A 22,902-nucleotide genomic window follows, 5' to 3' on the forward strand; every position below is an offset into this window, starting at 1 on the left:
CAGGAGAGCTGGGCTTTGATCCTGCCTCTGGGACTTGGTGGTTGAGTGTATTGGTTGGGGTGCTTTGGGCTGCAAGGAACATCAGACCCAGTAAGTAATAGCAAGACAGTTATTATCTCATTTAACAAAAAGACCCAAGATCAGGCAGCGTAAGGCTGGGTCATTCAGAGCTCAGTGCAGTTATCAAGGTCCCAGGGGCTTCCTGTTTCCCCTGGCATGGTCTCCACTGCCTGCAGCATATTGATAAGGTCTCCCCTTGGGGGTAACAAGTTGGCTGATGCAACTCCAGAGGTAGCACACAGAGAGGAAGAAACTGGGAGGTGCCTCCTACAAATGTTACTTCCATTGCCTTTCATCCGAGGGATGCCCTTCCCGAGAAGGGCTCAGCAGACTTCCCCCCCTTCTCCGCTATCCAGAACTGGCTGTGCGCCTGCCACCCAACTAATCTCAGGCACCTTATAAAGGCCACTCAGGGGCTGTGCAGGCCCCTCTGCCTTGAGAAAATGACTTCCTGATGCCTAAATAAAATGGGGGTCTTCTAGAGAGGAAGAGGGGGAGAATAGATGTTGGGTAAGGCAGCCTGCACTGTTGGCCACCCCGCGTGACCTTGGCCAAGCCTCTTAACCTACTTAGATTTAGTTAAACTATCTATAAAAGAGCTGCTGACTACTGAGTTCTTTTACGTATGTGTCAGGGTTGGTGTTCTGCATGTATAGCTCATTTAATCCTCACAACCACCCTATAGTATAAATTCTATTATTATCCGTGTTTTACAGAGGAAAAAGGCTAAGAGACCTCACTGTCTCTTAGCCTTAGTTCGTAAGCAGTATTGCCGGGAATTATAGGTCTTTTTCAGCTCTAAAATTCCAGAATTCTAAATTAACATAAAATATGCAAAGCCATGAAACTCACAGAAGACATGGTAGGTCATGGAACAGTTTGTTTGATAATATTTAAATATAATTGCTTCCAGGAATTCTATGACGAATGGCCAATCAAGCTTGGAGAAGTCGAGCCTTATAAAGGTCCAAAGACCCCAGATGGCCGAGTAAGTGCAAACATCTTCCTCTGTGCTATGTGTGCTTGGTACAGGGCTCTAGAACCAGCAGAGAGGAAAGAGCACTGGTCTGAGAGGCCCTGGGTCCTTGTCCCGTAAGTTTTGGTGGGACCTCAGAGTAGTAGAAAGAGCACTGGACAAGGAGTTTGAAGTCCACGTCTCAGCTCTGCCCAAGCCAGCTGGGTGGTCCTTGTCTAAACTCATTGTTTACCTCTCAGTTTCCTTTTCTGTATAGCTGGGCTTGGTGAATCAGTAGTTGTCAAACAGGAAGGACACATTAGAGCCACCGGCCTGGTTTTTGAGCCCCAGTGCCCAGGCTCTCCTTCAAACCTGCTAGATTGGAGACTCCAGGCGAGGGATGGATTGGATTAAATTTTCCTCTTGCCAGCAAGCTTCAGAGGGCAGGAACAATGTCTCACCACCATATTCCCAGCAAAGGAAAGTGAGGGTACTGGGATGGAATGTGTCCCGGCCTCAGGTTCTTCATCTGCCCAAAGTAGAGAGACTAGTTCTCCAGTTCCTCCCAGCTTTGATGAAGCACCCACTGAATCCTGTTCCTGAGGCACCTGCTCCGATCGGCCAGTGCTGGAAGGTGGGAAGTGTTCATTGCACAGTGGAGAAGGGAGCAAACACATTGGCCGAGGTTGAGAAGTGACATGCTGTGTTCCACTACTAGTTATCAGTCAGGTATTTCCAGATAATAGAAAGGGATCAGTTAAAAGTAAAACAAGAGTCCTTTGAAAGTTGTGTGGATAAATTCCGCTTTTAAAATTTAGCTGCACAGGGGCGTCTGGGTGGCTCAGCGGGTTAAGCCTCTGCCTTTGGCTCAGGTCATGATCTTAGGGTCCTGGGATCGAGCCCTGCATCAGGCTCTCCACTCAGCGGGGAGCCTGCTTCGCCCTCTCTCCCTCTGCCTGCCTCTCTGCCTACTTGTGATCTCTGTCTGTCCAATAAATAAATAAAATCTTTTAAAAAAATAAAATAAAATTTAGCTGCACAGTCTTGTTTGTGTGGCTAATGAGCCACTAGTATTTCCAGCTGTAGTGCGAGCTTGTAATCAGGATGTGACAGTGGCTGCGGTAGTTTAAGCAAGCATAAAATGAGGCGTAATTAAATGAGCCTTAAAGTACAAGTTCGCTGATGAAAAGTTTTTTCTTTAGGAAATAAGATTGTTCTCATAATCTCTTTCCTCTTAGGAAGTCATCTTTTATAAAATCATTGATTACATTTTACATGGAAAAGAAGAGATCAAAGTGATTCCGTGAGTACTGTCCTGAGGCAGCAGGAGTTGCCATTTTGTCTTTGTGCACATTGCGTGTCTCTGTATGGCAATGATTCTCTTTCTTCTAATCTTCCTCAAGGACCCCCCCTGCAGACCACTGGACTCTCGTTAGTGGGTTGCCAACATACGTTGCCGAAAATGGATTTGTAAGTTCCTGAACACATTCAAATCTTGAATAGTATTGGATGAAACTCTTACTAGCTATGGGATGGGAACGGATGTGAAAGTGAGATGCAGGAGGAAAGATTGACATGCCCTCACAGGACGTGGGAGCGAGGACTCCTGGCAGTTGAAAGGAGGTTAACTAGAGACTTCCAAACTTGACACGAAAATATTTAGTTAACATGAGAAAGACCCATCCATCCCCCCAACTTCTCACTCAGTAGTCATGCAAATTTCAGATGTCTTTTGAAGGTCTGTGACTATGATTCATGTTGGGTTTAATTTGGTCTCAAGTACAGTTACCTTGGTCAAGACTTTCAAAGCATGGGAAATTACTGAAAAAAGACAAAAATATGTAAATGGAGGACGTTGCCACTGACGGCCATGCAAAATGAGTGAGTTAATAAAGGAGGTGAAGAGTTTTCCCTTGGTCTGTTAGGTCAGGGTGGGATGGGGTGGACAGATAGCTGGCCAGGTCTGGCGAAGAGAGCTCAGGTGTAGGGAGACAACAAACAAGAGGTCTCTGGTAGGTCCCATAAGTCTTAAGTTCAGAGAACTAGACTCACCACAGCTTTCCCACTCTTCTACCATACTCTCCTTCTTTCCATGGCGGATTTCTCTCCCTTGTTGGGCTTCTCCACCATCTGTGTCTTCTTTTGGCATCAAGATTCCTCCCTGCAAGAGAGTTCAGTGCTTCCAACATTTTTTTTTGTTGGCATTTTCCTATCTTCCCCTTCACAAATCCAAGTTTCTGTAATGTATTTATAGCACTCAATTGCATATTTGGTTTTTCTTTAGTGTTGTCCTTGTGTTGTTGGCAGTGTTCATTCATCTTCATTATTTAGTAAATGGGCATGTAAGTTATAGTGACTAATAGAGCCACTCAAGGGTCAGAGGTAAGCTAGGTTAACCTGCTTAGTGTGAATATTGCTGGGTTTGGAATGGTAGGAAAATTCTGGATGTGGCTGAAGGCTCTTCATACATCAGGGGACTTTACTTTGGGGTTTCCGGGAGGCCTAAACCTTGGGTTCACTGGTTACCAGACCAGGTGGCCTCGAACAGATGACATGATCCCTTTTTCTAGTGTTGAGACATGCCAAAGGGGAAGAAAAGCAAAAGGAGAGAAAAAACAAGTGTATTTCCTTTAGGAATAAACAGCACTATATACAAACAAATATCACATTTTCATGTTTGCAAAAGGATTGTTTTTTTTTAATGTCATTCCTGACTTAGTAGTAATGACCAAAGCATTCCAGTTCATTCCCGAGTCCACAGGTACCACAACTTTCAGCTTCAATACATCACCAGATTGCTCAACCATAGGCCCCATCCTTGGTTTCCTGGCAGGCCACCTACTAGATCCCTGTTTGGAGTTTTATCAGATTCAATACAGCCAACCCTGCCATGGTCAGTGTGGAGGGATTTATGCCCTGGCTTTTAAGCACCTATTCTTTCCTTGGCTATTTCCTAGAGAAATGGATTTCCCCGCCAAAATCCATTTGGATGAAGTGAAGGTGTCAAAAGCCAATTTGTTGAATGGCTAATCCGACAAGTCATCAAACTGCCATATAACCAACTTGCCAAGAGATGGATTCCCAAAGCAGGGGAGGATTCTCCCCCAGGTTTCGGTTCTAACACAGACCCCCTGCTTTCACTGCCCCACTACCTTCCACATCTCAACTCCCACCCTGGGCCCCATCCCTGCTCTGCTGGTAGCCCAGGACTGGTGGCAAACTCTTGGAAATCTTGTTTAAGGTACTTCTCACCAATTGCAATCCCAAAGTCGGAATTGATTTGCAGAGAGGTGAGCTTGAGCCATTTCCTGGGACTCCATAATCAGGGTGAGCATACATCCCAGTGAGCCTGGGCCAGCTTCCATGGACAGTTGTTGTGCTGGAGTTATTAATGTTCTTCCCTTTCCCTCCCAAAGGTGTCACCCCATATGATGTACTTACAAGGGTCCAGATTTACTAAAAACCCATTTTGTGTTTAGCACAGCATTTTCTCAAACTTAACATTATTGACTTTTGGAGCCAGATGATTCTTTGGGTTGGGCGGAGGGCGGGGAGGAAGCTATGCTGTACATAGTGAGATGTTCAGCAGCATCACTGATCTCTACCCACAGACACTGCACACCATCTTGGCTGGGAAACCCTAGTCTAAAGGATTATGTCAAACATTACAACAGCCTCAGCCTCAGCCATGCCTCCCTGGGGGCCTCTGGTAATATGGCGGCACACTCTGGCCAAGAGAGCGAGAGACTATGGCTCAAGAGCCTGGGTGCTTTGACTCAGTACTGCTTTGGGCAAATCCCTTGGCAAATCCTTGACCTTGGACAAATCCCCTGACCTCTCTGGGCTTTACCACTCACATTTGTAGAATAAGGTTACTGACCTAATTATTTAAGAGATGGGGCCTTTGAAAATTTTTAGATGCTATTTTCTAGATAAAAATGATCTGCAATTTTAATCATAATTATTGGTGCACCTATAAAGTGCTGAAACTTTTCCTTTTAGCTTTTTAAAACATTTCCCTCAATCATTTCGCTGGGTTAGAGAGAGAAAGTAGAGGCACGCTTTAGGGCGAGCTGTCGCAAAGTCCCGCAGCCTGACCTCTCTGGACATGGGGGACACACGCACAGAGTTCTCGTTAAACAAGTACCTCCCAGCTCTGAATGGGACATGACAGGCACCAGTTAAATGATTTCTCAGATATTAAAAATGAGAACTAGGCCAGATTGTAGCATTGGAGGCATGAAATATAGGATCAAGCCAAGCTAGAATTAAGATGTGGGAACTGAGAGAGAGCAAGGATTTCTGAATACTGAGCTAAAAAGCTTGGCTTCTAGGATCTTGACCCACAGGTAGATGTTCTCCAGGGGCCTTAAAAGTATGGGTGGATGGGGCGCCTGGGTGGCTCAGTGGGTTAAAGCCGCTGCCTTCGGCTCAGGTCACGATCTCAGGGTCCTGGGATCAAGCCCCGCATTCGGCTCTCTGTTCAGTGGGGAGCCTGCTTCCCTTCCTCTCTCTCTGCCTGCCTCTCTGCCTACTTGTGATCTCTGTCTGTCAAATAAATAAATAAATAAAATCTTAAAAAAAAAAAAAAGTATGGGTGGAAACTGACACTGTTGGTAGAAAGGTCAGAAAAGAGGACTAAGCTACTTCTTGCCTCTTTAAAACATACCCAAAGGATGCTCAGCCACGAATTCACAAAGGTTAGACCGGAAAATTAATGGATGGCACCCGTAATTCCTTCGACTCTTTAGCTGTGTATGCTAACAAAATCTTTGGAAGACTTGCACAGTTGCTTCCTAAGAGTAGCACAAACCCAGCATGTACGGCTTGACCACGGTTGGTTGTGAGTGCTAACGCTGGGGGGAGGGGGGAAGCAGGGGTGACCCCCGAGAGCCAGGGCAGCGGGGGTAGAAGGCCTTGCTCCCTGTTCACCAGTGTTAGAGTTTTGGCAACTTTATGAGCAGGTTGTTAAACTGTTGCCCACGGTGGGAGTATTGGTGCCATGGAAATGGGCAGATCTTACAAGTGACGGCCGCCCTGCCTCTCCCGAGGAGAGCGGGCCACACCAGCCCCCTCACTCAGACTCCGCTTTGAGCTTCCTCCCATGGTTTTGAACAATGTCTCTTAACCTCTTTGAGCTTCTAATTCCTCATCTTTAAAAGAAGAAGCTCAAGCTTCATGACTAACATTCCTTCCAACTTTAAAATGCTATGATTTTAAGGATCTACTATAGTTTTGGTGGAAAGAAAGTTATAACATTTTACTGAGTCCTGTTTGTGGTTATGATCTGACATACAGATAATTAAAAATTACCGAGAATGGAATGTCTCTTGTCCTTGTGGTTGAAAGCAGTAGTTTCTGAATTCAGTACTTCACATGACATCTCAGAGTGACTACTTACCTTGTACCTAAATCTGCCGGGCAGCTTCCTCCTCCCTTAGCCACCTGCTTGCAACTCAGGTCCCACATCAGAAGGAAAGAAAGGAAGAAGGAAAGAAAGAAACAGAGAGAGAGATGGAGGGAGGGAAGGAGGGAGAGAAACAGAGCCTTCCCAGCATCACAGCCACACCTGCCCCAGCAGAGCTGTCTTCTGCTCAGCTTCCTCCTCTCCTCGTTCTGAACTGCTAGTTGTTTGGAATTTGGAAGAAGAATCCTGAGAGACTGGGAATAAGAAAGAGCCAAGATTGTGCTACATGTCATACAATGACTTAATTAGACCCTCAGTGTGTTGTGAGTGAGTTTGGCCCAGCCGAGGTTGGTGTGAATAATTTACCTGCGCGCCATGTAGAGCTGTGGAGGAAACCCTCCTCCGCCGCATTCTTTTTTACGTGGGCTTTGTGGGTTCATGGTTCCGCCACATGATATTTTAGGTCTCTCATGTCCTCTTGCTTTACAGATTTGTAACATGCTGAATGCCCCTGCAGATGAATACTTCACATTTCAGGTAACTTTGCCCTCAGCTAGGCCTCACCCAGGAGCGCCGCTCCCCGTCCCTTGGGATTAGGTGGCCTTCAAGGCTTCTTCTGTCCCATTCACCCTGGCTGGGCCAAAGAGCAGATTCTTCAGGGAAGGCAGAAGAGGTGAGAGAAGGAGGGGGAGTAGAGAAGGAGACAGGATGCTTGTCACCCCAGCAACAGGGGGTGGAGGGTGCGGGCTCTGCCATGGCTCCATTCTACCCACTCCTGATCGCCCAGGGCTCCGAGGAGTGCCTGGCACATCAGAGGTGCTCACTAAGTGTTTTTTGGCTGAGTGATTAGCTGTATGCCTACTACCACCTGGATTCAGCCCTTTAGTGGTTTTCCCAGGCCCTTCCCTGCAATTTACTGGGGAAGAAAATCTATTTGTTGGGTCCTTGGGGGTCTCTCCTGCTGTCAGACTCTTGGTTTTATCTTTCCTCCCGCAACATCCAGGGATCCCCCTCTGCCCCGGTCCTCTCCAACCCTCTCCACCACTCCGCAACTGCTGGGGAGAAACTGGCATGTGTCCCTACAGCCTCTCCTTTTCTGCCTTCTGGCCTGTGTTTAGTGTCCTGTTTTAACAAACATCCAGTTATCCCGGGCTCCAGTCAGAAATAGAGACAGCCCTCCCTGTGGGGCCAATGGTCCTGGCTTCCTGTCTGACACTGACACACACACAGAGCCCCATCTCCGCCTGATGGAGATGCCGGCTTCCTGGGGCCTGAGGACCGGATGAGAAGCAGCGTCCCAAGCTGGGCAGGCAAACCTAAGTGCCCTTGCCTAGTTTCCTGGAAGGTTTCCCTCTGATCTCCCCACTCGTCCTGCTGCTCACCCACATGGAAATCACACAAACACCATATGGCGCATTTGCTCCAGCTCCCTACCCCTCACAGCCACAGCCTCACGGTGACCACACTGTGCTGGTCCTGACCCTGACCTTTACGGCAGCTGGGTGCCAGAAAAGTGTGCACAGGAAGGAACAAAAGGGGACAAGCACTTTCTAAAGTGTCTGACCTTCAGCAGCTGTTGTCTGACTGGGGAGAGAAGGGAGCTGACCCAGGGGACCCGGGGCTGTGCTCTGAGGTTTGAGGGAAGCCACACATGGCTCCGATGGCCCTGGCTGCCAGGAGGCTGCAGACCTGCCTGAGTAAACCTCCAGCCAATAGGAATTTCCCAGCTCTCCAAGAAACACCTGTGTGGTGCCCCTGAACATGGGCTTCTCGGGTCTCTGGTGGTGGGGGTGGGGGGGGTGACCATGCAATGGCTGCTGGGCTGCGAAGTTCAGTTATCAGAGCACAGGGCTGCTTCCCGTGGGCCACTCCAGCCGCTGGCTGAGTGTGGTGGGGATACTGAGGCAGATGCATTGCTGGGAGACCCCAGCTCCTCCCACCACAACGTTGGTCCCAGGAACCCCCCCAACAGCCCTGTGAACTCTGACAATGGCATCTTGGTCTAAGATACTGCTCCCCCCACCCCGCCCGTCCTTAGCCCGGGTCAGGACTGAATCTTGATGGTGTTCTCAGCCTCCTTGGGCCTCCTCCCAGCTTCCTCAGGGACATCGCCCTTGAGGATCATTCCACAGAGCAGATTCAGGATAGGTTTGCCGCCCTCCCCAGGCCTCCACCTCTCTCTTCACCTTCCCATGTCTCTCCACCTGCTCATACCCCACTTCTATTCACTAGACCCTTTTGTACCTGGGAAGTTTAATGGAAAAACGACTGATCCCAAGTGAACTATGGTCACGGCAAACCTGCAAAGGCAAAGTTCTCAAACTGTGTTCCTCAGGGGACCTGGTGGATTAGCTTTCTATTGCTGCTGTAACAAATTACCACTCACGCACAACTACATTATCTTATGGTTCTGGAGTCAGAAGTCCAAGAATGGGTCACGCTGGGCTAAAATGGGTGTTGGCAAGACTGTGTTCCTTTCTAGAGGTGGTAGGGGAGAACCCATCTCTTCACCTTTTCTAGCTTCTAGAAGCTACTGCATTCTTTGGCTCATGGCCCCCTGCCATCTTCAAAGCCAGCAATGACTTCACCCCTGACCTTGCTTCTGTTGTCTTCTTCATCAATTCTGACTCTCTCTTTTCTACTTTTAAGGATCCTTATAATTACTTTGGGTCTACCTGGAAAATCCAGGATAATTTCCCGTCTTAAGGGCAGCTGGTGAGCAGCCCTAATTTCATGTGCCCTTTAATGCCCCTTTGCCATGAAAAGTAACAAATCCACAGGCTCTAGGATTTGGATGTAGACACCTGCAGGGTGTTCCTTGAAGTGGATAAATGGGTTCTTCCTTTAAGTCAATTGAAGTGACCTTCCATTCACAGGGGAAAAAAAATAACACATAGAATTTTCTCAGTTTTAAGTTTTCATCCTATTAATTTTTCTTAAATCTTTAGTTCCTTCTAGCACTTTTCTGTCAACAAGCTCTAACTAACTTAGTAACAACAAAACACATGAACATGCCCAGGCAACAAAAGAATATTTACTGAAAACTAAGAAACAGTCACTAAAACTTGTTTTGGAAACTTTTAAAAATATACAGGGTGCTTATGGTTGTGAAGGTATTTTGTACACAGGTAATATACTCTTTGCAATTGCTTTTGTCCCTAATCTATCTGGTAGTGTACATAGAGAGAAACAGTTCACAGTATTTTCCGAGGATAAAGACTTTGAGAAACACTGTGTGCTGATTTTTTTCCCCAAAACTTTGGCCACCAAGACGCCTAAGTTGAGGTTTGATTTCCATCTGCTTTTCATTGCAAGTCCAGAGACGAACCTCTGACTAAAAGCCGCTGTTTACCGAGCACCTGTCACGTGCCCGGCCCTGTCCCATCAATTGTGCAGAGCTCAACAATGTGTGAGACACTCTTCGGCAGGATTAGACTATAGCCTCACAGACAAAAATCAACCACTCCGAAGCATGTGGAAACTGTCTAACTGCTAAGTTGTGTGCCCCAGGCACTAAGCGCTGATTGAGTTCTGAAAAAGAGAAGTTCCGTATGGGTTCAGAAAGGTGAGAGACGGTTTCACGGGAGAGGCAAGAGAGGCTGGACCTCGACGGATGTTCACTAAATGGAGCAGCCCCCAAAGCAGAAGACTGTTTTGAGGGATCGGTCAGGAAAACAGAAACCACACTAGGTATTTCAACAGAGAGAATTTAATATGAGGAATTAGCTAAACAGGTGTTGGGGAACAGAAAAAGTGACCAGGGAATACTGAGCTCACATAGAGGTGAGTGCTGGGGGGCAAAGAAAAGAGGTTAAGGTCATCACAACGCCGATGCTCGGTTCCAGTACACTGAATCACATGTGCTAGAACTTCTTTACGACAATCTAGTCCTGGCCATGTTCTGATACAGTGTGGAATTGTGCATCTGACAGAGAGACTAGATTATTCTTTCTTTAAAGGTAGCCTAGTTTGGGGGGATGGTGGTGAGAGGGTAGCTCAGGGAAGACCTGGGGTGCTGTGTGAGTTCCGTATCTTGTTTCTGGGCAGGGTGCACATGGCTACACGTGTGATGAAATTGCACAGAAAGGCACACACACATGCATGCACAAGTAAGTACACACACATCTAGTGAAATCTGAGTGAGATCCAGGGCTTGTATCAATCTTTATTTCCTGGATTTGATAGTGCGCTACAGTTACACAAGGTGTTCCTACTGGAGAAACTGGGTGAAGGATGCATAGCACTTCTCGGTACATTTCTTTTGCAACACAGGTATTTCAAAATTGAAAGTTGAAGCATAATCTGAATGTCTTTATTATTTGTAGAAAGGACCTGTAGATGAAACGGGTTGGGTCATTAAAAATGTCTTATCCCTGCCTATTGTCAACAAGAAGGAAGATATTGTGGGAGTAGCTACATTTTATAATAGAAAAGATGGAAAACCTTTTGATGAGTATGATGAACACATTACTGAGGTAAGTGCAATTATAAATAATGGAGGTAAATGAAATTCATGAAACAATGGAGGCAGCGTCATTATTTGTTACTCTGGAGGGATGTTGTTGAAGGGCAATTAAGGCATGAGTCACACATGGTTGTGGTCAGTATGTGCTCATTGTGTCATTTCCGTTTCCTGACATCTGTAGACTGCAACATTGTCTTCCTGAGATTGAATTCTGGCTTAATCAAAATTCTTTACGATATGAGGAAATCAGGAAGAAGGTTTCTATCTCCTTTCCCCACCCCTTCTATTCCTTGTCATTCTTGCTATCTCCCCCAGTCCTCTGAGTTTCAGACTCTGCTTTATTCTACTGTATATTTGAAATTCCTCTCCTCTAATAAAGTATTTATGGGGCATGGTGCATTTTGCAAAGCAAGGGCTTAGCCAGCTTTATTGTCTGGGGCTGATTATCAGTATGTTTTTTTCTTTGATTGAAATAAGAAGCTGGATTGTTGATGGTGGGAAGGAGATTGATTGATAGAAAAGATGCCAATGGTTGCCTCCAAAACAAGTTTTTAATTGTAGAGAATTGAATCACATTTTATCCATTTCAGACTCTCACACAATTTCTTGGATGGTCTCTTTTAAATACTGACACCTATGATAAAATGAATAAGCTAGAAAACAGAAAGGATATAGCTCAGGAAATGCTCATGAGCCAGACCAAAGCCACTCCCGATGAAATCAAGTCCATTCTGGTAAGTGGGGAATTCGGTTCTGTGGACATTTAGTGACATCTGAGCGTAGCTTCTGGAATTTGTTTAACTTCCTAGAGGTCTGACACATGAGGATAGGTTTAGTCCTGGGCTAAGGAGGAGGAGACAAAGAAGGAAGTTTGGGGGAGGACCTGGGTGGCCCAGCAGACACAGAGCCTTATTAAATGTCTCAGCTGCTTGGTTGGAATTGCACTCTGCTTAAAACATTAAAAATTTTTTTTAAAAACCCCAAAAACAGTTCATGGATCAGTAGGAGCTAGAGGAGTGGCAGCTAGATTCAAGTGTGTTAGTGAGGAAAAAACATTTCCAGGAAGGGAAATGTACCAGTCAGCTATTACCACATAATGCTGCATAACAAATATGTCAGTGGTATATGACAACAATCACCTATTTCCTCCTCGGGCATTGGTGGGTTGACCAGGCTTCAACTGATTCTTAGTTGGGCTTGGCTCTAAGCTGTGGGTTTGGTTTGCTCTATGCATATATCATTCTTCTTGACCAGCAGCTACCTGAGAAGTGTTCTTCTTATGGTAATGTCAGAAATGTGAGAGAGTAAGCCCAAGTGTGCAAGCTCACATCAAGTCTTCACTCAATATCACATTCACTCAAAGTCTCATTGGCCAAATGTAACCAAGACCAATATCATGGATGATGGGGAAGCAAGTGGATATTTACTAACAATGTCCTAATAACCACCACATGAAGGGGAGATATCACACACCCACTATCTTTATTCCTTTTATTTCCCTAGTTTTTGGAGTGTGTGTAGGTGCAGTTTTCTTGGGTATTTTTTTTTTCTTTTTTTCTCTTTTTGGTTTTGCTGAGTGGTTTGAAAGTTGAGAGAAATTTTATTTGACAATTTGAGATGTTAAAAATAAGAAAATCTAGGGAGGATGAAGGGAAATTATTATTAACTCATAGAAAACAAAGGAGAAAAAAGAACTCGTAGAAAAACAAATTTTTCTCTCTTTCTACATTTCTCTCTCTGTCTCTAAGACAGTCACTGTTACATTTTCCTTTTGGGGGAAGAAAGAAATCAATTATATTAGGGTTTTTTTTTTTTTTTTTTTTGGAAATTCTTCATAATTATACTACAGGTCTTCTTTGTATCCAGAATACATCTTTGCATAGAACTCATTACAGCATATTTTAAATACATTTAAACCAATCTTAAGAGTAGAAGAATCAGATAGAAATTCACTTTATAGGAATCTCACACCCCGATTCCTTTTACATTTTAGAAAATTAAAGAGAAGTTAAATACAGACGTAATTGAAGATTGTGAAGAAAAACAACTTATCACAATTTTGGTAAGTGTTTTACTTCTATCCTTTACACCTTTAAAATAAAATATATTGGGATACATGTTCTCATTTCTCAAGTAAGTGTTGACTTTCCTCTTCTCTGCCATCTTTAAAGGCTGGAAAGAAAAGAGATTTCTTATAAAGAGTGATCTTCTGGTTCTCTGCATTTCTTCCGCCTTGTCTCCTACAGTCCAATCCACAAAGATAATTTAGAATCAGAAACCAGATTTCTGAGATGTCTGGGTGGCTCAGTTGGTTAAGCGGCTGCGTTGGGCTCAGGTCATGACGCTAGGGTCCTGGGATTGAGTCCCACATCAGGCTCCCTTCTCGGTGGAAAGTCTGTTTCTCTCTCTGCCTGCTGCTCCCCCTGCTTGTGTTCTCTCTCTCGCTCTCTCTCTGACAAATAAATAAATAAAAACTTTAAAAAAAAGAAAAAAGAGGGGCACCTGAGTGGCTCAGTGGGTTAATCCTCTGCCTTCAGCTCAGCTCATGATCTCAGGGTCCTGAGATTGAGCCCCACATCAGGCTCTCTGCTCTGCAGGGAGCCTGCTCCCCTCCCCCCCGCCCTTACCTATTTGTGATCTCTCTCTCTGTCAAATAAATAAATAAAATCTTAAAAAAAAAAAAAAAAGAAAGAAAGAAAAAAAAAGAAAAAGGAAAGAAACCAGACTTCCACATAAGGAAACACAGGCACAGACTCTAAGGATATCATGGCCTTATTTATGTTAATAGTTTTGGATTGCACTGTAATCACCCCAGAAGACATGACAAAATCACAGTAGAATGTCAGACCCTCTGAGGCACAACTGTCTTCTGCCAGGTCTGGTTTCTTCCTTCTGGAACTTGGAGGAATTCGATTCTTTCCTATGGTTGCCATTGGGCCACCCTTATCATTTCCGGTTGCAATAACTTCTCTTCTTGTCATTAATACTATATTTGATTCTCGGTAGTTTTGCCCTAAACTTCTTTGCCATAGACATTTTTGCTGCAAGCATTTCAGGGCAAGCATTTTTGCTGCATAACTGATTAGTTTGTAAGGCAATCTTGCTGTAAAATAAAAAATAATAGTTCTTATATTATGTAAACCTAAAAGAAATTTTAGTGAAAAAAAGAAAGTGTGAAGCCAAAGGAGGAGATAAATCAACAAGAAAATATATATATATACATATATACATCTTATATATGCATATAATATATATATACACACATACATATTACTCTGAATGAAAGACTTCAAAGACAAGTGCACAGAATAAAATCAGTTATTTGCACCATGTTGCCATGAATCTACCTATACGTTTAAAATATATTCAAATATTTTTTATTTTGCAGTAAAGTCTCTTTCATTTTGTTATTCATTTTTTGGTGTGTTTCATTACATCCTTTTAAATTAATTTTTAAGTAGGCTCCATGCCTAACGTGGAGCCCAACACGATCCTCATGATCCTGAGATCAAGACCTGAGCTGAGCTCAAGAGTAGGATGCTTACCTGACTAAGGTGCCCCTCATTACATTCTTTTTAATGAATGTCCCTCTCTTATTTTTTGTGATTTTATTTTTTACGGCAAAAATTGCCTTGTAGCTAATTAGTTATGTGGCAAAAATGTTGGCAACAAATGCTTGCCATGAAAATGTAATCATGGTAAGTGGAGATCATAATTTTGGGGAAAACTCTCTGAAATATTTGTTTGAGTTCTTAATTTTTATGCAGTAATGATCTGGGATGAGCCTAGAGTAGATTTTATATTCAAACAGGTGTTTCTTCATAAAGCTATTGGTTTTTTACCCATTTTATTGCTTCTCCAACATAAGGTCCTTTGTCCTCTAACTGGAGAACTAGCGACCTTCTACAATATCATGGATGCCAATGGCAGTTTTGCTTTCCAAGGAGGACTGAGGTAGCCTGCATCAATGCAGGCATAGGAGGCGAGGCAAGTCCTCCCCCTGCCTTCCTTCCCTCCTCTCCAGGACACATCAGGAGGCTCTGCACCTCGCAATTACACCGTAGATCCAGAGAGGACTTCCCAGAGAAGGACCTTGGTCACCCAGCCTTAATTCTGTGCTTTTCCTTCAGTCAGTAGTTAGTGAGACACACTCTGCCATCCAGAGTACAAAAGGTAGTATGGTCTGGTCAAGAAGCCACGTTACTTAAGGATAAAATACAGGCAATCACACTGCCCCGCAGGGACGAGTTTCCAGAGCATGAGCACCAAAGGTCCAGGGGAGGCCAAGGGCCTGTTTCTACTTGCGGATGATGGTAGAACACAAGATGGAAGCTGTGGCAAGGAGGCTTGAGGGGAAAGCGGGATTTGTCTGGCAGAGGGTGAAGCCGGGGGTCTGCTCAGGTGCCCAGGGGATCCTTCTGGGAGTAGATGGAGCGAGCCAGCCTTGAAAGGTGCCGTCAGAACTGCTTCAGAGCTTGAGCAGGACATCAGCCACCCCTAACTGCTCTCATCCCAGCTTAGTGGGGAGAAGACTGGCCGTTGGGTGCCCAGAGTTTCTACTTAGCAGACCGACCAAACGCCTTTATTTTTTATCGACCCTCTGTACCACCTATTATAAAACGGCTGTTCTTCAAATTCTATCATTTTTGTACTAACCTACTTTGATTGGTTTGCCTGTTACTGCAAATGGGACCTGGGGGTCATTCTTTTGAGAACCTCCTCCTTGGATTCTTGCTAAAATGCACACTTACACTTTACTGTGACTGAGCCTTTAAAGCATTAAAATCATTTTCACATCCTATCTTCACTCTATAAATTGTAGGGCTGAGACAACCTCCAGCAGGGAGTCTGTGTGGCCCGGGGTACTCCCCACCATACTGCTTTAAGCTTCTCTATTCTGATTTTTAAAAGATGTGCTTGTTGTCTGCCTCTCCCCATGAGAATGCATGTTTCAGGGACAGTGACAGTGTCTGTTTTAGTCACCCATAAAGCCTACAACACAGATAGAAACCGATAAATGTCTATTGAATGAATAAATCATGAATGAATAAGAGGAAAAGAAGAACCTACATGGGCAAGGAACCTGGGAGTGTTAGAAGGTGACAAGAAGGAGTAACGAAGGACATAGGCAGGTTCTATGAGAAACGGAGAAAGGGTTTTTGTGAGCTCAATCTCCACTAATTCTCTGTGAGGCAGGCAGATCAGATTAGCATTGCTTTTCAATGAAGACAGCAAAGACAGTTACTATTGTTGTTCCTGTTTCACAGATGAGAACACTGAGGCTTGTGCAGTGTGGGAGATGTAGCTAAACTAAACCCAGAACTAAAGGCTAGTCTCTTGGTTCCAAACCATTGCTTTGCAGGGCAAAAAAAAAATCATGTCTACCTGACGGGACCAGTCTGAGACTAGCTCGGGTGAGAAGGCATCACAGGGCTCTGGGAGACCTGGGGAAGGAGAGAAGGGCGAGGGGGAGAGATCCATCCACACTGAGGGCTTAAGGGATGAGAAATCATAATTTTGCTTAAAACAGCCATCTACCGCTTGGTATTGAAATTCGTATAAAATAGAGCATGAACTCTTCCTCCTGGGAAACCATAACTTGCTGAGCAACATGGCCTTAGCACCGTGTGCAGGACTTAGGACTGGCTCAGTAAATACCCACTGGACCAAATTGCTCCTGCGCGCTTCCGGTGGACCCACGTCTCTCTTCCTAGCTTCTTTCTCCCTCCTGGAGCTCTCTCTCCTCCCGTGGGATCGTCTCCTCCCTGCCATCCACCAAACCAGCTGAGTCCACATCCTTCCAGAATATCTTTCCCTCTAACTCCCTCTCCAGCCTGCCTTCAACTCTACCCCCAGCCTTGGGCCTGGGATGTTGTTACACTCTGTGAGTATTCTAAACTCTTACCTTTCAATGATCTATATTAGAAATATTAAAAATATTTCAATGAGCTAAGTTCGTTAAGGGCACGATCCCTATTTTTATTTCCCTGGCCATGTCATTTGCCACGGGCCAAGTCCTCAATCTAACAAGGTGCAGGGTGAATGAGGCATCATTCATCCCACAGACATTTCCCAAGCCCCTCCCTGGCACAGGCCTGTGGACACCAGGAGCTGCAGCAAATAAGACAGGCATGATCCCATGTGGCAGAGCCCACTGTCTGTGAACAGGTAAAGAGCAGATAAGAATGAATGAAGTGATCATTCACTGTTCAACAAGTATTTCTGGAAGAGGAGAAGAGAGAAGTCGAATCCTGAAAACAGACCAGGCAGCTGCAACAAGACCTTTTCTTTAGCATCAGAAAAAGAGAACGGCCACTGGAGATGGATTCAGAATTGAATTCCATCGCTCAGAAAGTTTCTTAATAGAGCCAAGTGTCAGCGTCACCCTCTGGAAACTGGGGACAATGGTGTAGGCTTGTTGGGGAATCACACACGGCCTCTGCATGGGATCAGGTGCACAGAGGCTCGGGGGGCTCCACGTGGTCCCCTTTCATGGTAATTCATGGAGAGCAGGGTGCGGGGGAAGAGGCAGGTAATCCGAAGCAGTCCGCCCTTGTCTCCGCAGAAAGAGGACCTGCCGGACCCGCAGGCGGTGGACCTGTACGAGTTCCGTTTCAGTGACTTCCCCATCACAGAGCACGAGCTGATTAAGTGTGGGCTGCGGCTGTTTTTTGAAATCAACGTGGTGGAGAAATTCAAAGTACCCGTCGAGGTCAGATAGCATGTAATTGAAAGTAAGGTGTGATGCCATTGCTGCCCTCACCTGTGTTTCCCGTGGTTCAAAAGATTAACTTCCATTTGGGTTTTCAATGATTATTAACTTTGTAAATATATCAGCTTGAGCCCTGCAAACAGGACCAGCCTATCTTTTTAGATAAGGTGGTCACAGACCTTCTGATCTTTAGAATTCGATTCCAAAGTCTGAACAGAGCTGTCTTGTTTGGGCGGCAGGTTCTGACCAGGTGGATGTACACGGTGAGGAAAGGGTACCGTTCCATCACCTACCACAACTGGCGGCACGGCTTCAATGTGGGGCAGACCATGTTCACTCTGCTCATGGTAGGTACAGAGAGCTGCGAACCGCGGGAAACCTGCACGCTTCCCTCGTGAGCACGATGACAAGCAGCTGTGGTCCATGGTTTTAGATCAGTAGTTTTGGATCCTATAAGCCCCAAACGACCCTGTAGATGATGCCAGGCAACATGGGTATCTCTGGGCACGTGGTTGGATGAGTACTGTGGCATTCACATACTCATGGCCTTAAAGGAAACAGTCAGGAACCTGCCGGGTTTTGTAATTGCTGGGAATGAGCTGCAGTACCGGAGATGTAAAGCCGATTTGCTCTACAAACCGGGCAGGCCATCTTCGCCTTTTCAGGCTGACCTCAGTGAGCCTGCTCAGAGGTGTATATGTCTAAGTAAATATATATATATATGTATATATATATATATATATACACATATGTGCGTTTTTAGACAGGAAGACTGAAGAAATACTATACGGATCTTGAAGCCTTTGCCATGCTCGCGGCTGCCTTCTGCCACGACATTGACCACCGAGGCACCAATAACTTGTATCAGATGAAGTAAGTGACGAGTACTGGTGATGTTTGAAGCCGTCTTGGAAGAGAAGAGAACTTGTCTCTTAGCCTGTCAGCTCTTCTCCATCATGTTCAGGAATCTCAGTCACATTCTGTTCCTTCAGAGCCTCAGCCCTCATGATAATGTCTGCTCTTTCTCCCTGGATGTTTGCAGCCCGCAGCCCCCGTCCCCTATGGTTTTCATCTCCAGACGTGCCCTGCCTTATTCATAAATGCTGTCACCCCTCCTCTCTTCAAGTGCTTAGTCAGAGTATGGAATTCATATATGAAAGTGCACCAGGCTTGGGCTTACACGCACACACACTTGTGGAGCACCCCCAGCCAGAGGGTGTTCCTTCCTGGGCTCACTCCCCTTCCCTTCCCTGGCTCCTCTGCAGCTCCCAAGCTCTCCTGCAGCTGGCTTGGCACCTTATCCTCTCTGTCAGCCTTCCCCTCTTGCCCCAGCCAAGGGCAACAATGAAGGTACAGTTTCTCAGCTTAGAAAGATGTGGGCTCACTGGGTTCACAACTGATTTACATTTTGTAAGCCTCAACTTCCTCATTTGAAAAGTAAGGATTGTAACAATGGTACCTAACAGGTAAGATCCTTGTAAAAATTAAATGAGATCATGCATATAAAGCATTCCACTCCTGGTAGCCTCTGGACAGTAAATAAACACTAAGTATTATTATGATGTCACTGACACTCTTCAAAATTCATCAGCAATGCCCGTGGCCAGCTGAGCTCCTTGATCATGGCTTTTAAGCTGCTCTGTCTGACTTAGACACACTGTATCCTCATCTCTGACACACTACCTACCCCTCTCCAGAGGCACCAGGCATTTAGAGAGAAGTCTGGGTCTGTGGGGTCCAACCACTTCCTGGTTGGGGGAGCTTGGGGAAGTCACTTGGTCTATTTGAGATTCTATTTGTGAACCACAGAAGGGGCACGATATCTACCTCTCAAAAACGGTTAGGGGACTCAAATGAAATTACACGTATCTGAAACTACACAGGAGGTGCTCCAAAAAAATCTACTCAGTGAATGAAAAGCACCCCGTGAGTGGTGACGTCAGTCTTCACCTTCAGTAACTCCAGCTATGGGGCTTTGTCTTGAAAAGAGGATTGGCTCTGTGGCTTCGGGCAAGGGACGGATTCCCCTCCAGAGATCCCCGTGCACGTGGGCCATTCTGCATTCCTGCAGGCCAGTGTCCTGACAGTGGCTGGGTTCCCTTCCTCTCCTCTGACCACTGGTGTGGTGGCCACCTCAGATCTACTGAGTAGCCAAGGTGTGCTGCCCCACGCTGAGAACTTGGCACTCATCGCCTCTTTGAATTCTCCTAGTGCTCCTACATGGGGGCTCCTATCACCTCCCTCTTTCACTGAGGAAGAAACAAGCTCAGAAAGGCAAAGTCCATCTTGCCAAATTGGATGTGGCATCTGGCCTCCAGGAAGGATGCAGCCACCTCTGAGGTCTCTGCTTTGGCCTGGCTGGGGTCTGTGTGTGTGCCTCCATCCATCTGCTGGGGGGCATGCTGAATGTCTCCCGCCATTTCTCTCTGTAGACTGGATGGCAGGAATATGAGGCAGTGGAAGGACTGGGACCCATGTTTGGGCTTCCTCACTGCAGGCACCTCAGCATGGGTGTCCTTGGTCCTGGCAGCTCTGCTATGCCACCATGATCAAACACCGCCTTGCTGCATGCTGTCCTTCAATTGTGATGCTCACTGAGGCTCTTCATATCCCTATTGTTCTGGAAGAATTGCTTAGGAGTCCACAGAGCTATGGAGACATGATGTTGGCATGTTCTTGAGAAGGTGGAATGAAACACGATTATTACTCTCACATTGATGGTGACAAATCAGCTCGCCATAGAGGGTGACATGAAGCAGCAGGGATCACAGATGACTCTGCTTCTTGGCTGGACCTTGTGCCCATGGTCTGATTTCTCGTCTCCAGAATGTCTGGCCCCCTTGGTTCTGGTTTTCACCCTCAATTTATTAGCGTTATGGACTACCCTCTGACAATGCCTTAAAAACCTTGCCATTTTTGGGGCACCTGGGTGGCTCAGTGGGTTAAAGCCTCTGCCTTCGGCTCAGGTCATAATTCCAGGGTCCTGGGATCGAGCCCCACTTTGGGCTCTCTGCTCTTCAGGGAGCCTGCTTTCTCCCCTCTCTCTCTGCCTGCCTTTCTGCCTACTTGTGATCTCCGTCTGTCAAATAAAAAAATAAAATCTTAAAAAAAAAAAACCCAAAAAACAAAAACCTTGCCATTTTCAGATTTCTGTCGTTACCTCCAGTTCTCCTACTCTCTTTGGTCCCTTCACTTTTCCAGTCAGTTTGTTTTCTGCTTCACTCATCTCTAAGATTACTGATTTCTTTATTCCTCTCACCCCTTTCCTTGTTTAGTTTTTTGGCCATCTTGTCTTTCTGCCTCTTTTCTCTCCTCCGTCTTCTCCCTGAAGAAATGCAGTTACTGGGACAAAATATGAGAAATGTTAAAATTTATCTTATCCCCCATCCAACACAGGCCTCTCCTCGACTGCCTTCCTCCTGATGTCCTCGAGTCCATATCTGGCTTTTCCCATAATGGCCAACAGGACACACCATTCCCCTCTTAGATGATTCGGATGGTTGGATGTTCTTTATGATATTGAACTGAAATTCGTCTCCCAATCACATCTGTTTGTCCTGTTCAGGTTTCTCTCTGGAGCTGCTAGAATATGCATAATTTCTGTACCACAGACCATTCCTTCATATAAAAGAGAATTACCACTCCCCCCTCCTCCTTTCCTGGTTGAACACACCCAGCTATTTAAACCATTTCATATATAAAGTCTCCACACACGTCATTTCTCTACTAAGGCTGCCACTCCTATCTTCTTTAAATGCAGGTCTTGGGGTTTAACACAGTAATCCAGACAGGATCTGAAGTGTTTTACATTTAATCTTAATTAAATTTCATCTTCTTGATTCTTCATTTCACTCTTAATTGAAATCGCCTTTGCCATTCTCTGTCAGCCAATGGATTCATTTCTTTTCCAGTTTTTTATCATTGAAAAATTAGTCATGGTTTCCATTAATATTCATTCAAGTCACTGGTAAAATTATGCATCAGGACAAGAGCAAGGGCAAAGTTTTGGGGCCCAGGACTGGAAAACTGTTCTCACAGTTGAAGACAGTCAATTAAACCCACTCATTGGGCTCTGCTGCCCAGCTGTGTGAGTGGATACACTCACTGTTCCAGAACCTACTGCAGATATCCCAAGGAGCCCTGTCAACTGCCGTGCTGAAATCCAGACACAGGGGCTCCGTGGCCTTCTGCTCCCACCAACCCTGTCACAAAAGGGTCCATAACATCAACCTGGCCTCATGTATTCCTTCTAAACCTGCTTTGGGATTTCCTAATGATTATTCTGTAAGTGCTTGCAAACTCTGAAATAGTTTAAATTGTTTCAGAGGTAAAGGTCAACCTTCCTGTTCTGTCATCTACAGATTGTGTCATTTTCTGCTTCTTAAATTTTAGGATAAAATTTACTTGTATCCAGTCTTCAATCATCTCCTCCACCACCTCAGAATTCCCTAGGGAATACTGACAGTGGTGTCCCTCCCCACAACAGTCCTCAGATTTCTTCGAGAAGTTGGGATATTACTCGTCTACCTTAAAAGAACCCCTTAGCACTTTCTTACCAACACTGTCCCTGGCTGGAGTCTTAATTTTCAAAAATCATTCTTGAAAAGTCCAGGAAAACTGGTAGGTTGGCTAGTCAAGTCACACCATGATTTCCTGCTTGAGTTTCTCTACTTTCGATATTTTCTCCCTGGTCAGTAGCACAGCTGAACTAGCTATTTTCCATCCTTCAAGCTTACTGTTGGCAGACTTCCAAAATACAGAGAATTATTGATGGATGGTATGATTTAAAAAAAATTTTTTTTCTCAGTATCCCTTGGAAACTTTTAATGACATCTCTGAAATTTACTTTAAAAATATATCTTGCTAAACTAATTTTCTCTCCAAATATGTATATACATATGTGTGTGTCTGTGTATATATATAAATTAATTCTTTTTCTTTTTACTGAACCATCTGTGAGTTGCAGACATCATGACATTTTACCCCAAAATGTTTCAGCATGTATCTCCTAAGAATAAGGGAGACATTTGCCCATAGACACAAAACATGATGATCATGCTGAGGAAATTTAACATTGGTACACTACTGTTATCCAATATAGAATGTTTATTCAAGTGATTCCAATTTTCCCAATAATGTCCTTCATAGCTTTTTTTTTTTTCCCTTTTGATTCAGGATCTAATCAAGGATCACGCCTTGTGTTTGGTTGTCCAGTATTTTTAATCTCTTTAATCTGTAATAACTCCTCAACCTTCCTGTATCTTTCTGAATATGGCCATTTTTTAGTCTAGGACGATTCTTGT

General features: G+C 45.1%; 1 protein-coding gene across 2 annotated transcripts in view; it reads left to right on the forward strand.

Annotated features, from left to right (window-relative positions):
• PDE6C (phosphodiesterase 6C) overlaps window positions 1-22,902 on the forward strand; it is a 47,472-nt gene that overhangs the window by 8,275 nt on the left and 16,295 nt on the right. For both annotated transcript variants that reach the window (XM_059398151.1, XM_059398152.1), the window contains 10 exons: window positions 974-1,048; window positions 2,254-2,318; window positions 2,419-2,485; window positions 6,912-6,959; window positions 10,748-10,897; window positions 11,478-11,621; window positions 12,881-12,949; window positions 17,453-17,599; window positions 17,839-17,946; window positions 18,363-18,472. In XM_059398151.1, coding sequence (XP_059254134.1) covers window positions 974-1,048; window positions 2,254-2,318; window positions 2,419-2,485; window positions 6,912-6,959; window positions 10,748-10,897; window positions 11,478-11,621; window positions 12,881-12,949; window positions 17,453-17,599; window positions 17,839-17,946; window positions 18,363-18,472 — 983 coding nt within the window. The remainder of the gene's footprint in view (window positions 1-973; window positions 1,049-2,253; window positions 2,319-2,418; window positions 2,486-6,911; window positions 6,960-10,747; window positions 10,898-11,477; window positions 11,622-12,880; window positions 12,950-17,452; window positions 17,600-17,838; window positions 17,947-18,362; window positions 18,473-22,902) is intronic.

The sequence above is a fragment of the Mustela nigripes genome, chromosome 4 (assembly GCF_022355385.1).
Source record: "Mustela nigripes isolate SB6536 chromosome 4, MUSNIG.SB6536, whole genome shotgun sequence".
Classification (NCBI taxonomy): domain Eukaryota; kingdom Metazoa; phylum Chordata; class Mammalia; order Carnivora; family Mustelidae; genus Mustela; species Mustela nigripes.